At 42.8% G+C, this 13,462-nt stretch overlaps 1 protein-coding gene across 1 annotated transcript; it reads right to left on the bottom strand.

Moving 5' to 3' along the window:
- Positions 1 to 5,352: 5,352 nt before the first annotated feature.
- Positions 5,353 to 11,616, bottom strand: Mrps36 (mitochondrial ribosomal protein S36). Its single transcript, XM_041663685.1, has 4 exons — positions 11,501 to 11,616; positions 9,154 to 9,217; positions 7,323 to 7,510; positions 5,353 to 5,595 (listed from the first exon to the last, which is right to left on the bottom strand). The coding sequence occupies exons 1-4, from the start codon at positions 11,537 to 11,539 to the stop codon at positions 5,578 to 5,580; spliced, it is 309 nt and encodes a 102-aa protein (XP_041519619.1). The 5' UTR covers positions 11,540 to 11,616; the 3' UTR covers positions 5,353 to 5,577.
- Positions 11,617 to 13,462: the final 1,846 nt, after the last annotated feature.

The following is a 13,462-nucleotide window of genomic DNA, read 5'->3' as shown; positions in this document are numbered from 1 at the left end:
AACCAAAGGCAACCAAGCATCCTGAAGTTCCATACTAAGCAGAAACTAAGTCACTTACCTGACTTTCCAAGAAACTAGCAGCCAGATCTCCCAAACTGGCCGGTTTTAGGTGACAAAAAGAAGAGCTTTAACCCTTATGATAAAGGAAAATGAGCCCAGTTAACCAGTCAGATTTTTCCCTGCCGTTCTTTGTTCTTCTGTTCCATTCCCATGCATCCTGTTCCATCCACACACATCCTGTTCCACCAGGTATGGCAGGCACATAAGGACTCTGGAAGCTGAGACAGGAAGCTTGCAATTTCCTGGAGAACCTGGGCAACAGACATAACAACAATAAAAAGACCATGTTGGTCACTGGGAGTTCTATGATTCTAGTATGACTTCTGCCTACTTCATGAATCACAAGCTTCTGCAACAACAACATCACCAACCTGGTTGTTATTAGAACCCAACTTCTTAGTTAACATAAATCATGCTACAATAAAAAACTCATTTAAGGGCTAGAGAGATGGCTCAGTGGTTGGGAGCACTGCCTGCTCTTCTTAAAGGTCCTGGGTTCAATTCCCAGCAACCACATGTTGACTTACAACCACCTGCAATGAAATCTGGTACCCTCTTCTGGCCTACAGGCATGCATGCATGCATGCAGAACACTGTATATACAATAAATAAATTAAAAAAAAAAAAAACTCTTGCCGGGCGATGGTGGCGCACGCCTTTAATCCCAGCACTCGGGAGGCAGAGATAGGCGGATCTCTGTGAGTTCGAGACCAGCCTGGTCTACAGAGCTAGTTCCAGGACAGGCTCCAAAGCCACAGAGAAACCCTATCTCGAAAAACCAAAATAAATAAATAAATAAAAATTAAAAAAAAAAAAACTCTTTTAAGTAGCATGTATACGTTTAATCCCAGCACTAGGGAGGTAGAGACAGGCAGATCTCTGCGAGTTTGAGGCCAGCCTGATCTACTCAGTAAGTTCAAGGCTAACCAGGGATACAAGAGAACTTGTCTCAAAATAACTAAAAAAATTTAACACATATGTATTGCTTTCTATGTGCCAAATATTATCGTGAACCTAAAAAAAGCCATGAACTATAACATTCCTTTGTAATGGAAGATTAAAAGATAATGCGGTCCAGACAATCCAGGTCCACACAGTGAGATCCTGTCTCAGGAAAAAAGTTAACTCTGAGACAGGATCCTAAATGCTCTAAACAGAGAGACAACTGGGGCCCACAGTTTTAAAAATGACAGTGCAGGGAAGATGTCACTGAACATCCATTAGGTTTTAACAACAGAATCAGATTATTTTATTCCATTTTATTTATTGTACCATGGTACACATTTGAAGGTCAGGACTTCAGGCTTGAAGATGGGGTCTTTTTGTCCCACTGGTCCATCTCTCTTGTCCCAGGTGATATTTTGAAGAGTTTGTCCTGACTGCTAAGAGACCACACTATAGACTGGACAGGGCAAAGAAAATCAAGAAGGCTTGTTGGTGAACTACTGTTGTAAAACAGATGGCTTTGCCAGAATGATACTAAAATTTTGGTTCCTAGCCGATAGGATCCCAGAACAGGCTGATCCCTAAATTATTAGCTGGAGTAGCTGTCAAAAGGCAATGTTTTCCTCTTTCTTTGCTACTGATGTTTCTAAGAATTAGGAATCTTAATTTTTAGAGATATGTTGGACATAGCAGCAGAGTACAAAGACTAATAATTGAGATGCCAGTATAGTGTAGAAGTGGCTCTGGATCCAGATCCCTGCTTTTGAATACTGGTCAGCCAGCACTCAGTCACTAGACGAATGACTTAAATTTATCTCTGTCTGTACCTAGTTTCCTTCTCTATGACAGGATTTACTCAAACACTTCTGGAAGGCTTAAATAACTTTGCAGGGGTGAAGCAAATGTCTGGCAACTGGTTAGCTACCTATTACTGCTTCAGCCTTTTGCCACCACTTAGGTCCAAGTAAGGCACCTATAGACTGCAGAAAACCATCTTTTTGTTTTGAAACCATGGGATGGAGTCCAAGGCCTTGTGAATGCTAGGCAAGAGCTCACTAAACTATATCTCAAGCCCAAAGTAATTCGCCTATGTGTTTTTGTGTGGAAAGCTAGCGGTCAGTGTTGGGTGTCTTCTTCAATCACTACATCTAATTTTTTTTAATATTTATTATGTATACAGTGTTCATAATCAAAAATAAAAGATTTTTAGGGTTCATGGAGACCTTTCTGGGGATCTTGTTCCATTTTATTATTTTTATTATTACATTTATTGATTATGTATGCTGTGTTCTGCCTGCATGTATTCCTGTATGCCAGAAGAGGGCACTCTCATTATAGATGGTTGTGAGCCATCATGTGGTTGCTGAGAATTGAACTCAGGACCTCAGGAAGAGCAGCCAGTGCTCTTATCATCTGAGCCATCTCTCCAGCTCCACATCTGTGTTTCTGAGACAGTCTCTCACTAAACCTAGAGCTCACTAATTCATGTAGCCTGGGTGGTCAGAGAGTTCCAGGGACTTGTCTTTCTGCCTGCCCAGAAGGATTACAGGTATACAACTGCTCCCAGCTTTTCATTTGGGTTCTGTGGCCCTCAGGACTGCCTGACAAGCACTCTACTGATCGAGCTATGGCTTTACCATGAAATATACAGAACTGGGCATGTCAGTGCATGCCTTTAATCCCAGCACTGTAGAAGCAGGGATTTCTATGCATTTGAAGTCACCCTGGTCTATGTATGAGTTCCAGGTCAACCAAACTACATAGTAAGACCCTGTCTCAAAAGAAAGAAAAAAGAATAAAGAAAAGATGAATTATATATTTTTCATGCTACCAGAATAGCTTACTACTAACATCAAATATAAACCTTTATTTCTCATCGGGACAACATTCATAGCTCAGAACTTGCAAGAAAAACAAATCAACTCTGGAATGACAAAAAAGATTAGCCCACAGGCGATTGAACAAGAGAAAAGAACATAATTCTAGTATCCATTGATCATGGACTAGTCAACATTAAGGACGACTGCTTTATAAAGTATATTCTAGAAGTCATTACAAGTATGGAAGAAGATTTAGTCAAGTATGTGTGAAGATTAGCAGGAGAACCCATTATAGTTTCTTTGGTTGCCAAGTAAGATTTTAAGACTCTCAGCCATTAAGATAGTGAAAGTTATATATCAGGATTTACAAACACGATCACAAACAGTTAGACAAATGAACATCCTTCCAGACGAAGTAAGTAGTAATTTGCAATTTGAATAAGTGGTGAAATTTTGTTCCTATGCTATATTCATCTTATGCATTATTTTTACTTTATGCTGAAAAGTTTCTGCACCTTGATGGACACATCAATCCAAATCAGACCAAATTAAACTGAATCAGAAAAAGCCCAGGTTTAATGGGCCCCGGATAATTTTCTGGTCCCCCAGAGAGGAGACAGGTAGACCAAAAAAACACATCTGTTTTCTGGCGGGGGGGGGGCAGTTTAAATACCCTGTAGGCGTGGTCTTGAGCTTCTCTGTTTACTAGGCTTTCTGAGATGATACAGTGTCTAGGGAGAAAGAGATGGGGGAAAGGGATTGAGGTGGCACTTCCACCAGAACATTCCACACTCATTGGGTATATGGATGCCAGGTACTTGGGGTGGAGTTTCCACCTGAACATCCCAGACTCCTTGGGTGTAGGGACGCCAGTTCATGCCTGGCTGCTTCCTGCGGTTAGGGGAAGATGTGAGGAGGGGGAATCAGGAGTCGGTGAGCTCACACTCAGTACAACTAGGGCAGGTATTAATAATCTATTTTTCCTAGCATCTTGCCTTTTCTGCTTGCTCAAGCAACAGATGCCTGAGGTCTCCAGGATGACAGTTAAAGGATGCTTCTCCACCCTCGCGTCCTGCTGAGTGTGAGCCCAGAGACTCCTTATTCCCTCTCCTCACATCTTCCCAAGCAGGAAGCAGCCAGGCATGAACTGGCGTCCCTATACCCAAGGAGGCTAGGATGTTCAGGTGGAAATTCCACCCCAGGCCCTGGCATCCATATACCCAAAGAGTCTGGAGTGTTCTGGTGGAAGCACCACCTCAATCCTCCTCTCCCATCTCTCCCCAGACCCTGCCGCATCTCTGAAAGACCAGTGAACACAAATACAATTCCTACCCCAGAGATGCTCAAGACCACTCCAAAAAGGTACTTAAACTGCCCTCCAGAAAAGTTTTTTTTTTTTTTTTTTTTTTTTTTTGTCTCTCCTCCCTATCTCCTCTCTGGAGGGCTGGCAAATCATCTGGAAGCATTTTACTCATTAAATCCAGGCTTTTTCTGATTCGGTTTGATTTGGATTGCTGTGTCGGCCAAGAGGCTTATTGGGGCGCAGAAACTTTTCATGTCCACTGCTGTGACCCACTGGGCTTGGGTTCTGGAACCCTGACTCAGAACGGTGACACAGTGAAGTGACAGACACATAGACACATGTACAGTAACACTGGGGTTCTCCTGCTGCTCCTGGAACCTGAGTTCATCAGGTATAGCACATGGGGAGGAGCTGGCTAGTGTAGGTAAGTCTCTGTAGGACAGCATCTCAGGCAGGAAGAGCATCAGGAGGAAGAAGCTACAGCTGCTAGTCTTTGCACACATCCATCACTCACTCATAGACATCAATACTCGGTCCCTCTGAGCCTACCCAAGGAAGGCTTTACCATTCCTGTTGGGCTGAGGCCTTCGAGTCCTAGACAGGGCCATGCTCATGCCAACTCAGGGCTCCACTCACTCACAGTTGCCAATGCTCCCTACAATACAGACACTTGGTTTTTTTTGTTTTGCTTTTTTTTCCAAGACAGGGCTTCTCTGTGTAGCAGCTCTAGATGTCCTGGAATTCACTTTGTAGAGACCAGGCTGGCCTCGAACTCCCTGAGATCTGCCTGTCTCTGATATGCAGACAGAACACTGTATACATAATAAATAAATCTTTTTTTTTTTTTAAAAAGTGGAGGGGGCTGGAGAGATGGCTCAGAGGTTAAGAGCATTGCCTGCTCTTCCAAAGGTCCTGAGTTCAATTCCCAGCAACCACATGGTGGCTCACAACCATCTGTAATGAGGTCTAGTGCCCTCTTCTGGCCTTCAGACATACACGCAGAAAGAATATTGTATACATAATAAATAAATAAATATTTAAAAAAAAAAAGTGGAAATATCTCATTGTTCCTCATCTGATTTCAGGAGAAAAGATTCCTTACAGCAGGAATTACACTTAATAAATCATCTTTATGTCTAAACAAAGGAGAAAATTTGATTGTTCACTAGATACTTAATAGCTCATCACTGGTAACACTTCATAATCAAGAGTAAGTTAACAGGCTAATATGTAAAAATGTGACTTTAATAGGTATGCAGGCCAGCTTGCTAGAGAAGCTGACCAAGATACATTGAGGAGATACAAGTGGCCATCTAGAGTTTCTATACTTCGTTCTTTTTGCAGAATATTTATTAAGGTTGCTTAATATACAATTTTCATTTGACATTTTGGAAGTCCTTTATTGTAAAGATAATCCTTTTGTCTGGCGACAAACAGCAGCCACAGCGGTCATTCTGGACCTCCACGCTGAAAAGAGAAGCAAAAAGCCATGAGACGAAGGACTGAATTGGCCATTATTTATACTATAAAAATGATCTCAGGCTGTCGCTGATTTTTTCAGACAAGGCCTCACTCTGTAGCCCAGACTGGCCTAAAAATTCACTAGATAGCCCAGACTGGTCTCTAAGAAATCACGGCAATCCTCTTTCCTCAGCCTTCTGAGATCTGAGAGTACAGTTGTGAGCTACCATGCCCAGACAGTTAATTTTTTTTTCTTTTTTAAAAATATTTACTTATGTTTGTCATAGCCAAAACCTGGAAACAACCTAAATGCCCCTCGATTGAAGAATGATAAGAAAAATGTGGTATATTTACACAATGAAGTACTACATAGCAGAAAAAAAAAGAACGACAGCTTGAATTTTGCAGGAAAATGGATGGAGCTAGAAAACATTTTGAGTGAGATAACCCAGACACAGAAAGACAATTATCACATGTACTCACTCATAGGTGGTTTTTAAACATAAAGCAAAGAAAGCCAGCCCACAAATCACAATCCCAGAGAACTTAGACAACAATGCGGACACTAAGAGAGACTTACATAGATCTAATCTACATGGGAAGTAGAAAAAGACAAGATCTCCTGAGTAAATTGGGAGCATGGGGACCTTAGGGGAGAATTGAGGGAAGGAGGGAGAGGCAGGGAGGGGAGCAGAGAAAAATGTAGAGCTCAATAAATATCAATAAAATAAAATTTAAAAAAATATTTACTTATTATGTATATAGTGTTCTGCCTGCATGTATGCCTGTAGGCCAGAAGAAGGCAACAGATCTTATTAAAGATGGTTGTGAACTACCATGTGGTTGCTGGGAATTGAACTCAGGACCTCTGGAAGAGAAGTCAATGCTCTTAACCTCTGAGCCATCTCTCCAGCCTCGGATTTAAAAAAAAAAAAAAAAAAAGCTAGGCTGTGGTGGTGCAGGCCTTATTAATCACAACTCTCAGGAAGAAGAGGCAAGCAGATCTCTGTGAGTTCAAGGTCGGCCTGGTCTACAAAGAGTTCCAGGACAATCAGAGCTGTACACAGAAACCCTGTCTTAAAAAACAAAACAAAATTTATGGTTTTTCATAGTTTGAAGCACTTACGGTAAATGTTACAAATTCAGATCTAGAAAGGACTCAATATTGATGACAAGACTGGGTGTAGTGGTGGACTCTAATCCCAGCACATGGGAGGCAGAGGCAGGTGGTCTCTGTGAGTTTGAGGCCAGCTTGGTCTACAGAGCAAGTTCAAGGACAGCCAGAGATACACAGAGAAACCCTGACTCAAAAAAAAAAAAAAAAAAAAAAAAAAAAAAAAAGAAAAAAAAAAGAAAAAGAAAGATTGATGATTGATAACATCAGCCTCAAATTTCTCCGTGGTCTTTCTTTGGAAAGTTATTAGCCCCTCACTCAAACAGCTTTTTTTTCAGATGGCTGGATTTATTGGGACTGATCCCCGGTTTTGGCACATGCTAGGCAGGAGTTCTACTAATGAGCAACATTCCCCAGTCCTTCGTATGGGGTCATTTCCTCATGTATCATGCATCCTTACTGAGGGTCCCTACAGAGATAGCCCTGGCCTGTCTGTCCATCTCCCTTAGCTCTAATTCCAGATGACAAAACAAAGGGAACATGCGATCAGCAAATGACCACTGCTAAGCCAAAATGTCACGGCAGTCTGCACAAACCTGTGCTGAAGAGCACAGCATACCTGGATGAAGTCCATTTCTTCTTGAGATATAGGTTTCCTTCTGTACTTGTGAGGTAATGTTTTTAGTATTTCTGCAGTGTCTGGTGGCCCCGGATGCATCAGCAGATCTGGGGATGTGCTTCCTTTAGAATGCTGTGAAATTACAGAGGAGTGAGAGGGTAGCCCAGCAGATCGCAAAACGTCTGAGGCTGAAATTAAAAACAAAAATACTAATTAGACAAATTATCCAGGCGTCTTTGCTGTGGAAAATTATTCTAAGGTGTTCTGTTTCTGCTGTAGAACATTGTTTAACGATGTAAAGATGAGTTGCTTTTGTTTATGCTGCATTTGTTTAACTCTGTGAAGCTGTGATTCTTTGCCTGTCTAAGACACCTGATGTCTAATAAAGAGCTGAATGGCCAATAGCGAGGCAGGAGAAAGGATAGGTGGGGCTGGCAGACAGAGAGAATAAATAAAGAGAGCAAGAGACCAAGGAGAGGAAGAAGTCAGGGGCCAGGCACCCAACCAGCCATGGAGTAAGTGAAAGATACACAGAAATAAGAAAAGGAAAAAGCCCAGAGGCAAAAGGTAGTCGGGTTAATTTAAGAAAAGCTAGCTAGGGGGGCTGGAGAGATGGCTCAGATGTTAAGAGCACTGACTGATCTTCCAGAGGTCCTGAGTTCAATTCCCAGCAACCACATGGTGGTTCACAGCCATCTGTAATGAGATCTGGTGCCCTCTTCTGGCATGCAAGCATACATGGAAGGAATGTTGTATACATAATAAATAAATAAATAAATAAATCTTTTTAAAAAGATTTATTTATTTATTATGTATACAATATTCTGTCTGTGTATATGCCTGCAGGCCAGAAGAGGGCACCAGACCTCATTACAGATGGTTGTGAGCCACCATGTGGTTGCTGGGAATTGAACTCAGGACCTTTGGAAGAGCAGGCAATGCTCTTAACCTCTGAGCCATCTCTCCAGCCCCCTAAATAAATAAATCTTAAAAAAAAAAAAAAAAAGCTAGTTAGAAAGAAGCCAAGCTAAAGCTGGACATTTAAAAGAAAGAATAAACCGCCATGTATGATTTATTTGGGAGGTGGGTGGAGGGGCCCCAAAGAGCAAAGAACCAAAAGAGTCAAAAAACTAACCAACAACCATCTGTAAATGTTATTTTTTTTTTAACTGAATAATCAAACCATCCTTTAAAACAGGTTATTGGGGCTTATGAGATGCAGTTAAGAATTTTTGGCTTTTCCAGAGGACATAGGTTTAATTCCCAGCACCCACAGAGGTGATCAAGCTGTAACCTCATTTCCAGAGGGTCTGACACTCTCTTCTGGCCTCTGTGGGTACCAGGCCTGCCTGTGGTACACAGACATACATGTGACAAAACATACACATTAAATAAAACTTGAGGAAATGAGACATTCTTCAATTTGCTTGTAACTATCCTCCTCCTCAATCTTGTGAGTGCTAAAATTATAGCTACACACCACTATACATGGCTTCTTGAACTATTACAATATTCTCTCTCATGTATGTATGTATGTATGTTTACGTCTATTCCCAGCACTCTGAGAGGCAGAGAAGCTCTATGAGTTCAAGACTAGCCTGGTCTACATATATCCAGTTCCAGGTCAGCAAGAGTTATATAGTAAGACCCTACATAAAAGTAAATAAACAACGAATTTTAAAAGTTAATTACTTGCATGCTACTCAGGTACCATTTTGATCTAAAGTACAACAACTTACCTGATTATAAAGTGAGAAATACTGTCTATAATATTCACTTCTAAATATGAATGTGCACATTTTAGAAACTACCTAAATGAAATACAACTTACCACTGAGTTTAGGATTGTCTCTTCTGTCAGGGAACCTTATTAATGGAGTATGTGGCTTCACTACCTGATGGAAAATAAGACGTGAGAAAAAAATGACCTCATTAACTATAAAAGCAACAACCTACTAGTCAGTCCTCATAATTAAATACCTTCATTAAAATACAGTACTACTTAAGGGGTGGAGAGAGGGTTCTGTTAAGAGCATGTACTGTACTGCTCTTGCAGAGGACTGGAATTTAATTCCCACCACCACACCAGGACAGCTCCTTACTGCCTGTACCTCCAGGGGCAATGTGATACCTCTGACGGCCTCCACCCACATGCACATCACATTCCCTCACACACACACACAGACACACACACTGGATAAACATGCACACACACACATGAAAACAGAGCACTTGCTAAGCAACCCCGACAAGGTAGTACCCACAGCGGAAAGAGACAACTGACTCCCAAAGGTTGTCCTCTGATCGCCATACATACATGTGTACTCTATATACATCACAATAGTGAGCAAAACGTTAAAACCAAAACCCACAGTGAATTGGCCACAGAGATGGCTCAGTGCTCAAGACCACTTTCTGCTTTTGCAAGGGACCAGAGTTCAGTTCCCAGCACCCACAGCAGGCAGCTCATAAGTACCTGTAACTACAGCTCCAGGGGATCTGATGCCCACTCTGGGCTCAGACACACAAAATATATACATAAAAATAAAAAAATAATAACAATGAAGATGATGTGACCTTGTGTCGTGGAAGCCTTTCTGACTGATAGGGAAAGGACTCTGAAATGTCCTAATTTGTACCAAGTATGACTTCCCTGCTATGTTACTCCTTAGCAGTTTAAAACAGACAACACACAAAAAGCATATTAGGCAATTAAAAACACCTGTTCTAAGTTGGTACATGCCTTTGCTAGTGCCTCTCGAGGCAGAGACAAGTAGATGATTGTGAGTTCAAGGCCAATCTGGTCTACAGAGCAAGTTTCAGGACAGATGGAACTACATAGAGAGACCCTGTTTCTTTTTTGGTTTTTTTGAGACAGGGTTTCTCTGAAACTTTGGAGCCTGTCCTGGAACTAGCTCTTGTAGACCAGACTGGCCTCGAACTCACAGAGATCCACCTGCCTCTGCCTCCCAAGTGCTGGCATTAAGGGCATGTGCCGCCACTGCCTGGCTCCAACCTTTTTTTTTCCTGAGACATGGTTTTACTATGTAGGTCTGGCTGTAACTTGCTCTGCTCACCAGGTGAGCCTCTACCTCACTGATTTGTCTGCCTCTGCTTCCTGAGAGCTGGGATTAATGGTGTAAGCCAACATGTCTGCTCATATTCATTTCGGCCCGAGTTATATATGCATTACTGATGTATGAGGTTATATGGTATGGACAGCGGACTTTTGTTGGCTATTCTCTACTTGCTGAATCCTCAATGCCTACAAGTAACTGAGGATTAGTCATTGCGATGGTACCAAAGGTCATCACTCAGACACCTTCACGGGAAAGGTCTTTTAGAAGATGTTTTCCTGCAAAAGTGAAAGCTAATCAGAAAATACTCCACATTCCGAATTTTAAAAACTCTCTAATTACAAAAGGCTGTGTCTACTTATTCATGAATTTTACCTCTCCTATTAAATCAGAGACTACAACTGGGGAAGCAGGTACAAAAGCTGTCAGGAGTTAGTAATTGCTGGGTGGATTAGCAATGTTACTCTAGCTAATGTGTTACTCTATCTAAACACAATGGGAAAAGGCTTAGCAAACCAACCCTGAAACATACACACTAGTAGGTAATAAACTCAACTAGCGTGACATTTCACACATCCCCACATCTTTAGCCAGGCGTCCGAAGAGATCAGATCTGACCAGGTTCAAGGTGAGGAAACAGCCCAAGAGGCTAGTTATCCGGCCATTCCCAAGTCCTTGAAGGGACACCAGGTCAGAACCAGGATTTGCTTCCTTCCCCCGCCCCGCTACGGCCTTCCTCCGGATTGGCTGACTGGGGGGACATCACTGACAATTTTAAACGGCGATTGGCCAAACTGCCGGAGGGCAGCGCAGTCCGCAGACTCCTAGGGCTAATGAGGCGCTTGGGAGTCCATAGACCTCGGGCGAGCACGAGCCTATACTACCAGAGGCTGCCTCCCGCCGTGCGGCTCGAACCCTCGGCGCTAGACCCTCCTTACTCCCGGCCACCGGGAGCCCTGGTCCCATTCTCAGACACACACCCGCTGGCCCGGGCCGCGGTCACAGCGCGTTCTCCGCCACCGCCTCTCCCCGCCGCCCCGGCGCGGCTGCTGCATTTGCACCATCCCTCCTTCCCATGCGCGGGAGTGGCCCAGGATTTACCTGCACGACCCTGCTGGCGGAAGCCATCTTGCTGCCCATCGTGACCCCCGAGCAGGGGCAGCTTCCGGGGCGCAGGCGAGCGGCAGAAGTATCGGGAGTGGGCAGCGCGGGGCGGAGCCGGCGTGATGTCACTGAGGAGCTGTAAGGGCAAGCTCCACCCCTCCGCGCCAGGACCCGCCCCTCTTCCCCGCCCTTGGCGCTCAACTCTGGCCTTTTCTTTTTTTTTTTTTTTTGGCCTCTTCTATTGTAGCGCTTTTGCAGCAACCGGTTGAACTGTTTGGTTCACCATCCCAAGTTATCTAGGACCATTTCCCTCCCAGATAGCTAGTTTCTAATTTCAGTACAGTTCAAAATTTAATCTGAAACAGAAATAATACAACCTCCTGTGGTTTCCTAACATAAATAATTTTATTAAAACTTGGAAGTTACATAGATGCCTCCCTTGCTCAGCCATCATCTGTGAAGTCTCCTCCTGCAACAGATAGGAAGAAATACGGAGACCCACAGCCAGACGGTATGTATCATGAGAGACCTGGGAGCACTCGGCCCTAAAAAGGATGTCTGCATCCAATCTCTCCCCTCAGGGGTCAGGGAACTCTGCAGAAGAGGAGGAAAAGTGTTAGGAGCTAGAGGATACCAAGGAATCAAGGCCCTCTAGATACAACAGGGCTGGCTCACAGGAACAAAGACGGGGGCAGCATGCATAGGATATGCTCAGATGGGGTTCCAGAGCTGAAGGAGAAATGAATTCGTGCCCCCATCTCTAACCCACAGCCTATCTCCAATCGATAGCCACTTGCGAATGAAAAATTTTCTCCAAGGGTGTCTCACTGGGGAACAAACCACTCTTAGGGTAGGCGGCATGTCAACCAACAGATGGCCGACAGAAAATGAACTCACCTGCACCTTTGGCGGTTCTTTGTCTAAGAATGTTAAGTCAGGACACTTTTTTTTTAAACCTTGCAGGTCCTTTGAATATGTGTGTGTGTGTGTGTGTGTGTGTGTGTATTACTGTTTCCGGTTTCATGTATTTAATGGGATTCCTGTGTGTGTGTGTGTGTGTGTGTGTGTGTGTGTGGTGTGTGTGTGTGTGAACGTGTGTGTCTTTGTATATGTGTGTCCTTCATGTGCTTTTTCTTTGGCTCTTTTTCTTGTTTGGCTATTTTGTCCTATTCCACTTTGCTTGTTTTTGATTTATCTTATTGTACTGTATCATTTCTCCTTAGATGCCTGTTTGTTTTTCTAACCAGAGACAGAAAGGTCGTGGTTCTGGATGGGAGGTGAGCTGGGTAGAAACTAAGAGAAGTAGGAAAAATCATAATCAGAATATGTTGCATGAAAAAAAATATTTTTAATTAAAGAAAAAAAAAACCCTGAGATTTACTTAGCGCACAAAAGGAAGGGTTAATTCTGACTTAATGGGAGCCAAACCCTACTCCCTTGCTGGTGGACATTGCTTGATTTCAGCTTGTTTTCCATAACTCACTATTCCTGATATTTAACTACATTTTTTCGCCAAGTTTGAGAGTACTCAGAAATTTCATGGACTAATTTTTGTTCATGTTTTTTGAGGCAGAGTCTCTCTCTATATAACCCTGGCTGTCTGGGAAATCACTATGTAAACCAGGATGACCTCATATTCACAGAGATTCACTGGCTCTGACTCCCGAGTGCTGGGACAAAAGGCATACACCACTACTCCTGGATCATAGTCTAAGTTTTGAAACATAACCAGCCATCTTAATTTATTATATTCAAATCTATTCTATAGTAATATTAATGCTTAAAGCTGAAACAGAGGTGCTGTATGTTTGAGGCCAGCTAGGGCAACAGCATGGACTATTAGATCTTAATATGTAAAAGATAGGGGTATAACCCATAAAACACATATGTAGTATGTGTAAGGCCCTGAGTTTAATTCTAAGTACTACATGAATAAAAAGTATGTGTGCATATTGATGT

Source organism: Microtus oregoni, unplaced genomic scaffold (assembly GCF_018167655.1).
Source record: "Microtus oregoni isolate MIOR12 unplaced genomic scaffold, Mior012 000014F_ref0000157, whole genome shotgun sequence".
In the NCBI taxonomy this organism is placed as follows: domain Eukaryota; kingdom Metazoa; phylum Chordata; class Mammalia; order Rodentia; family Cricetidae; genus Microtus; species Microtus oregoni.
This window is presented reverse-complemented; position numbering and strand designations above follow the sequence as displayed.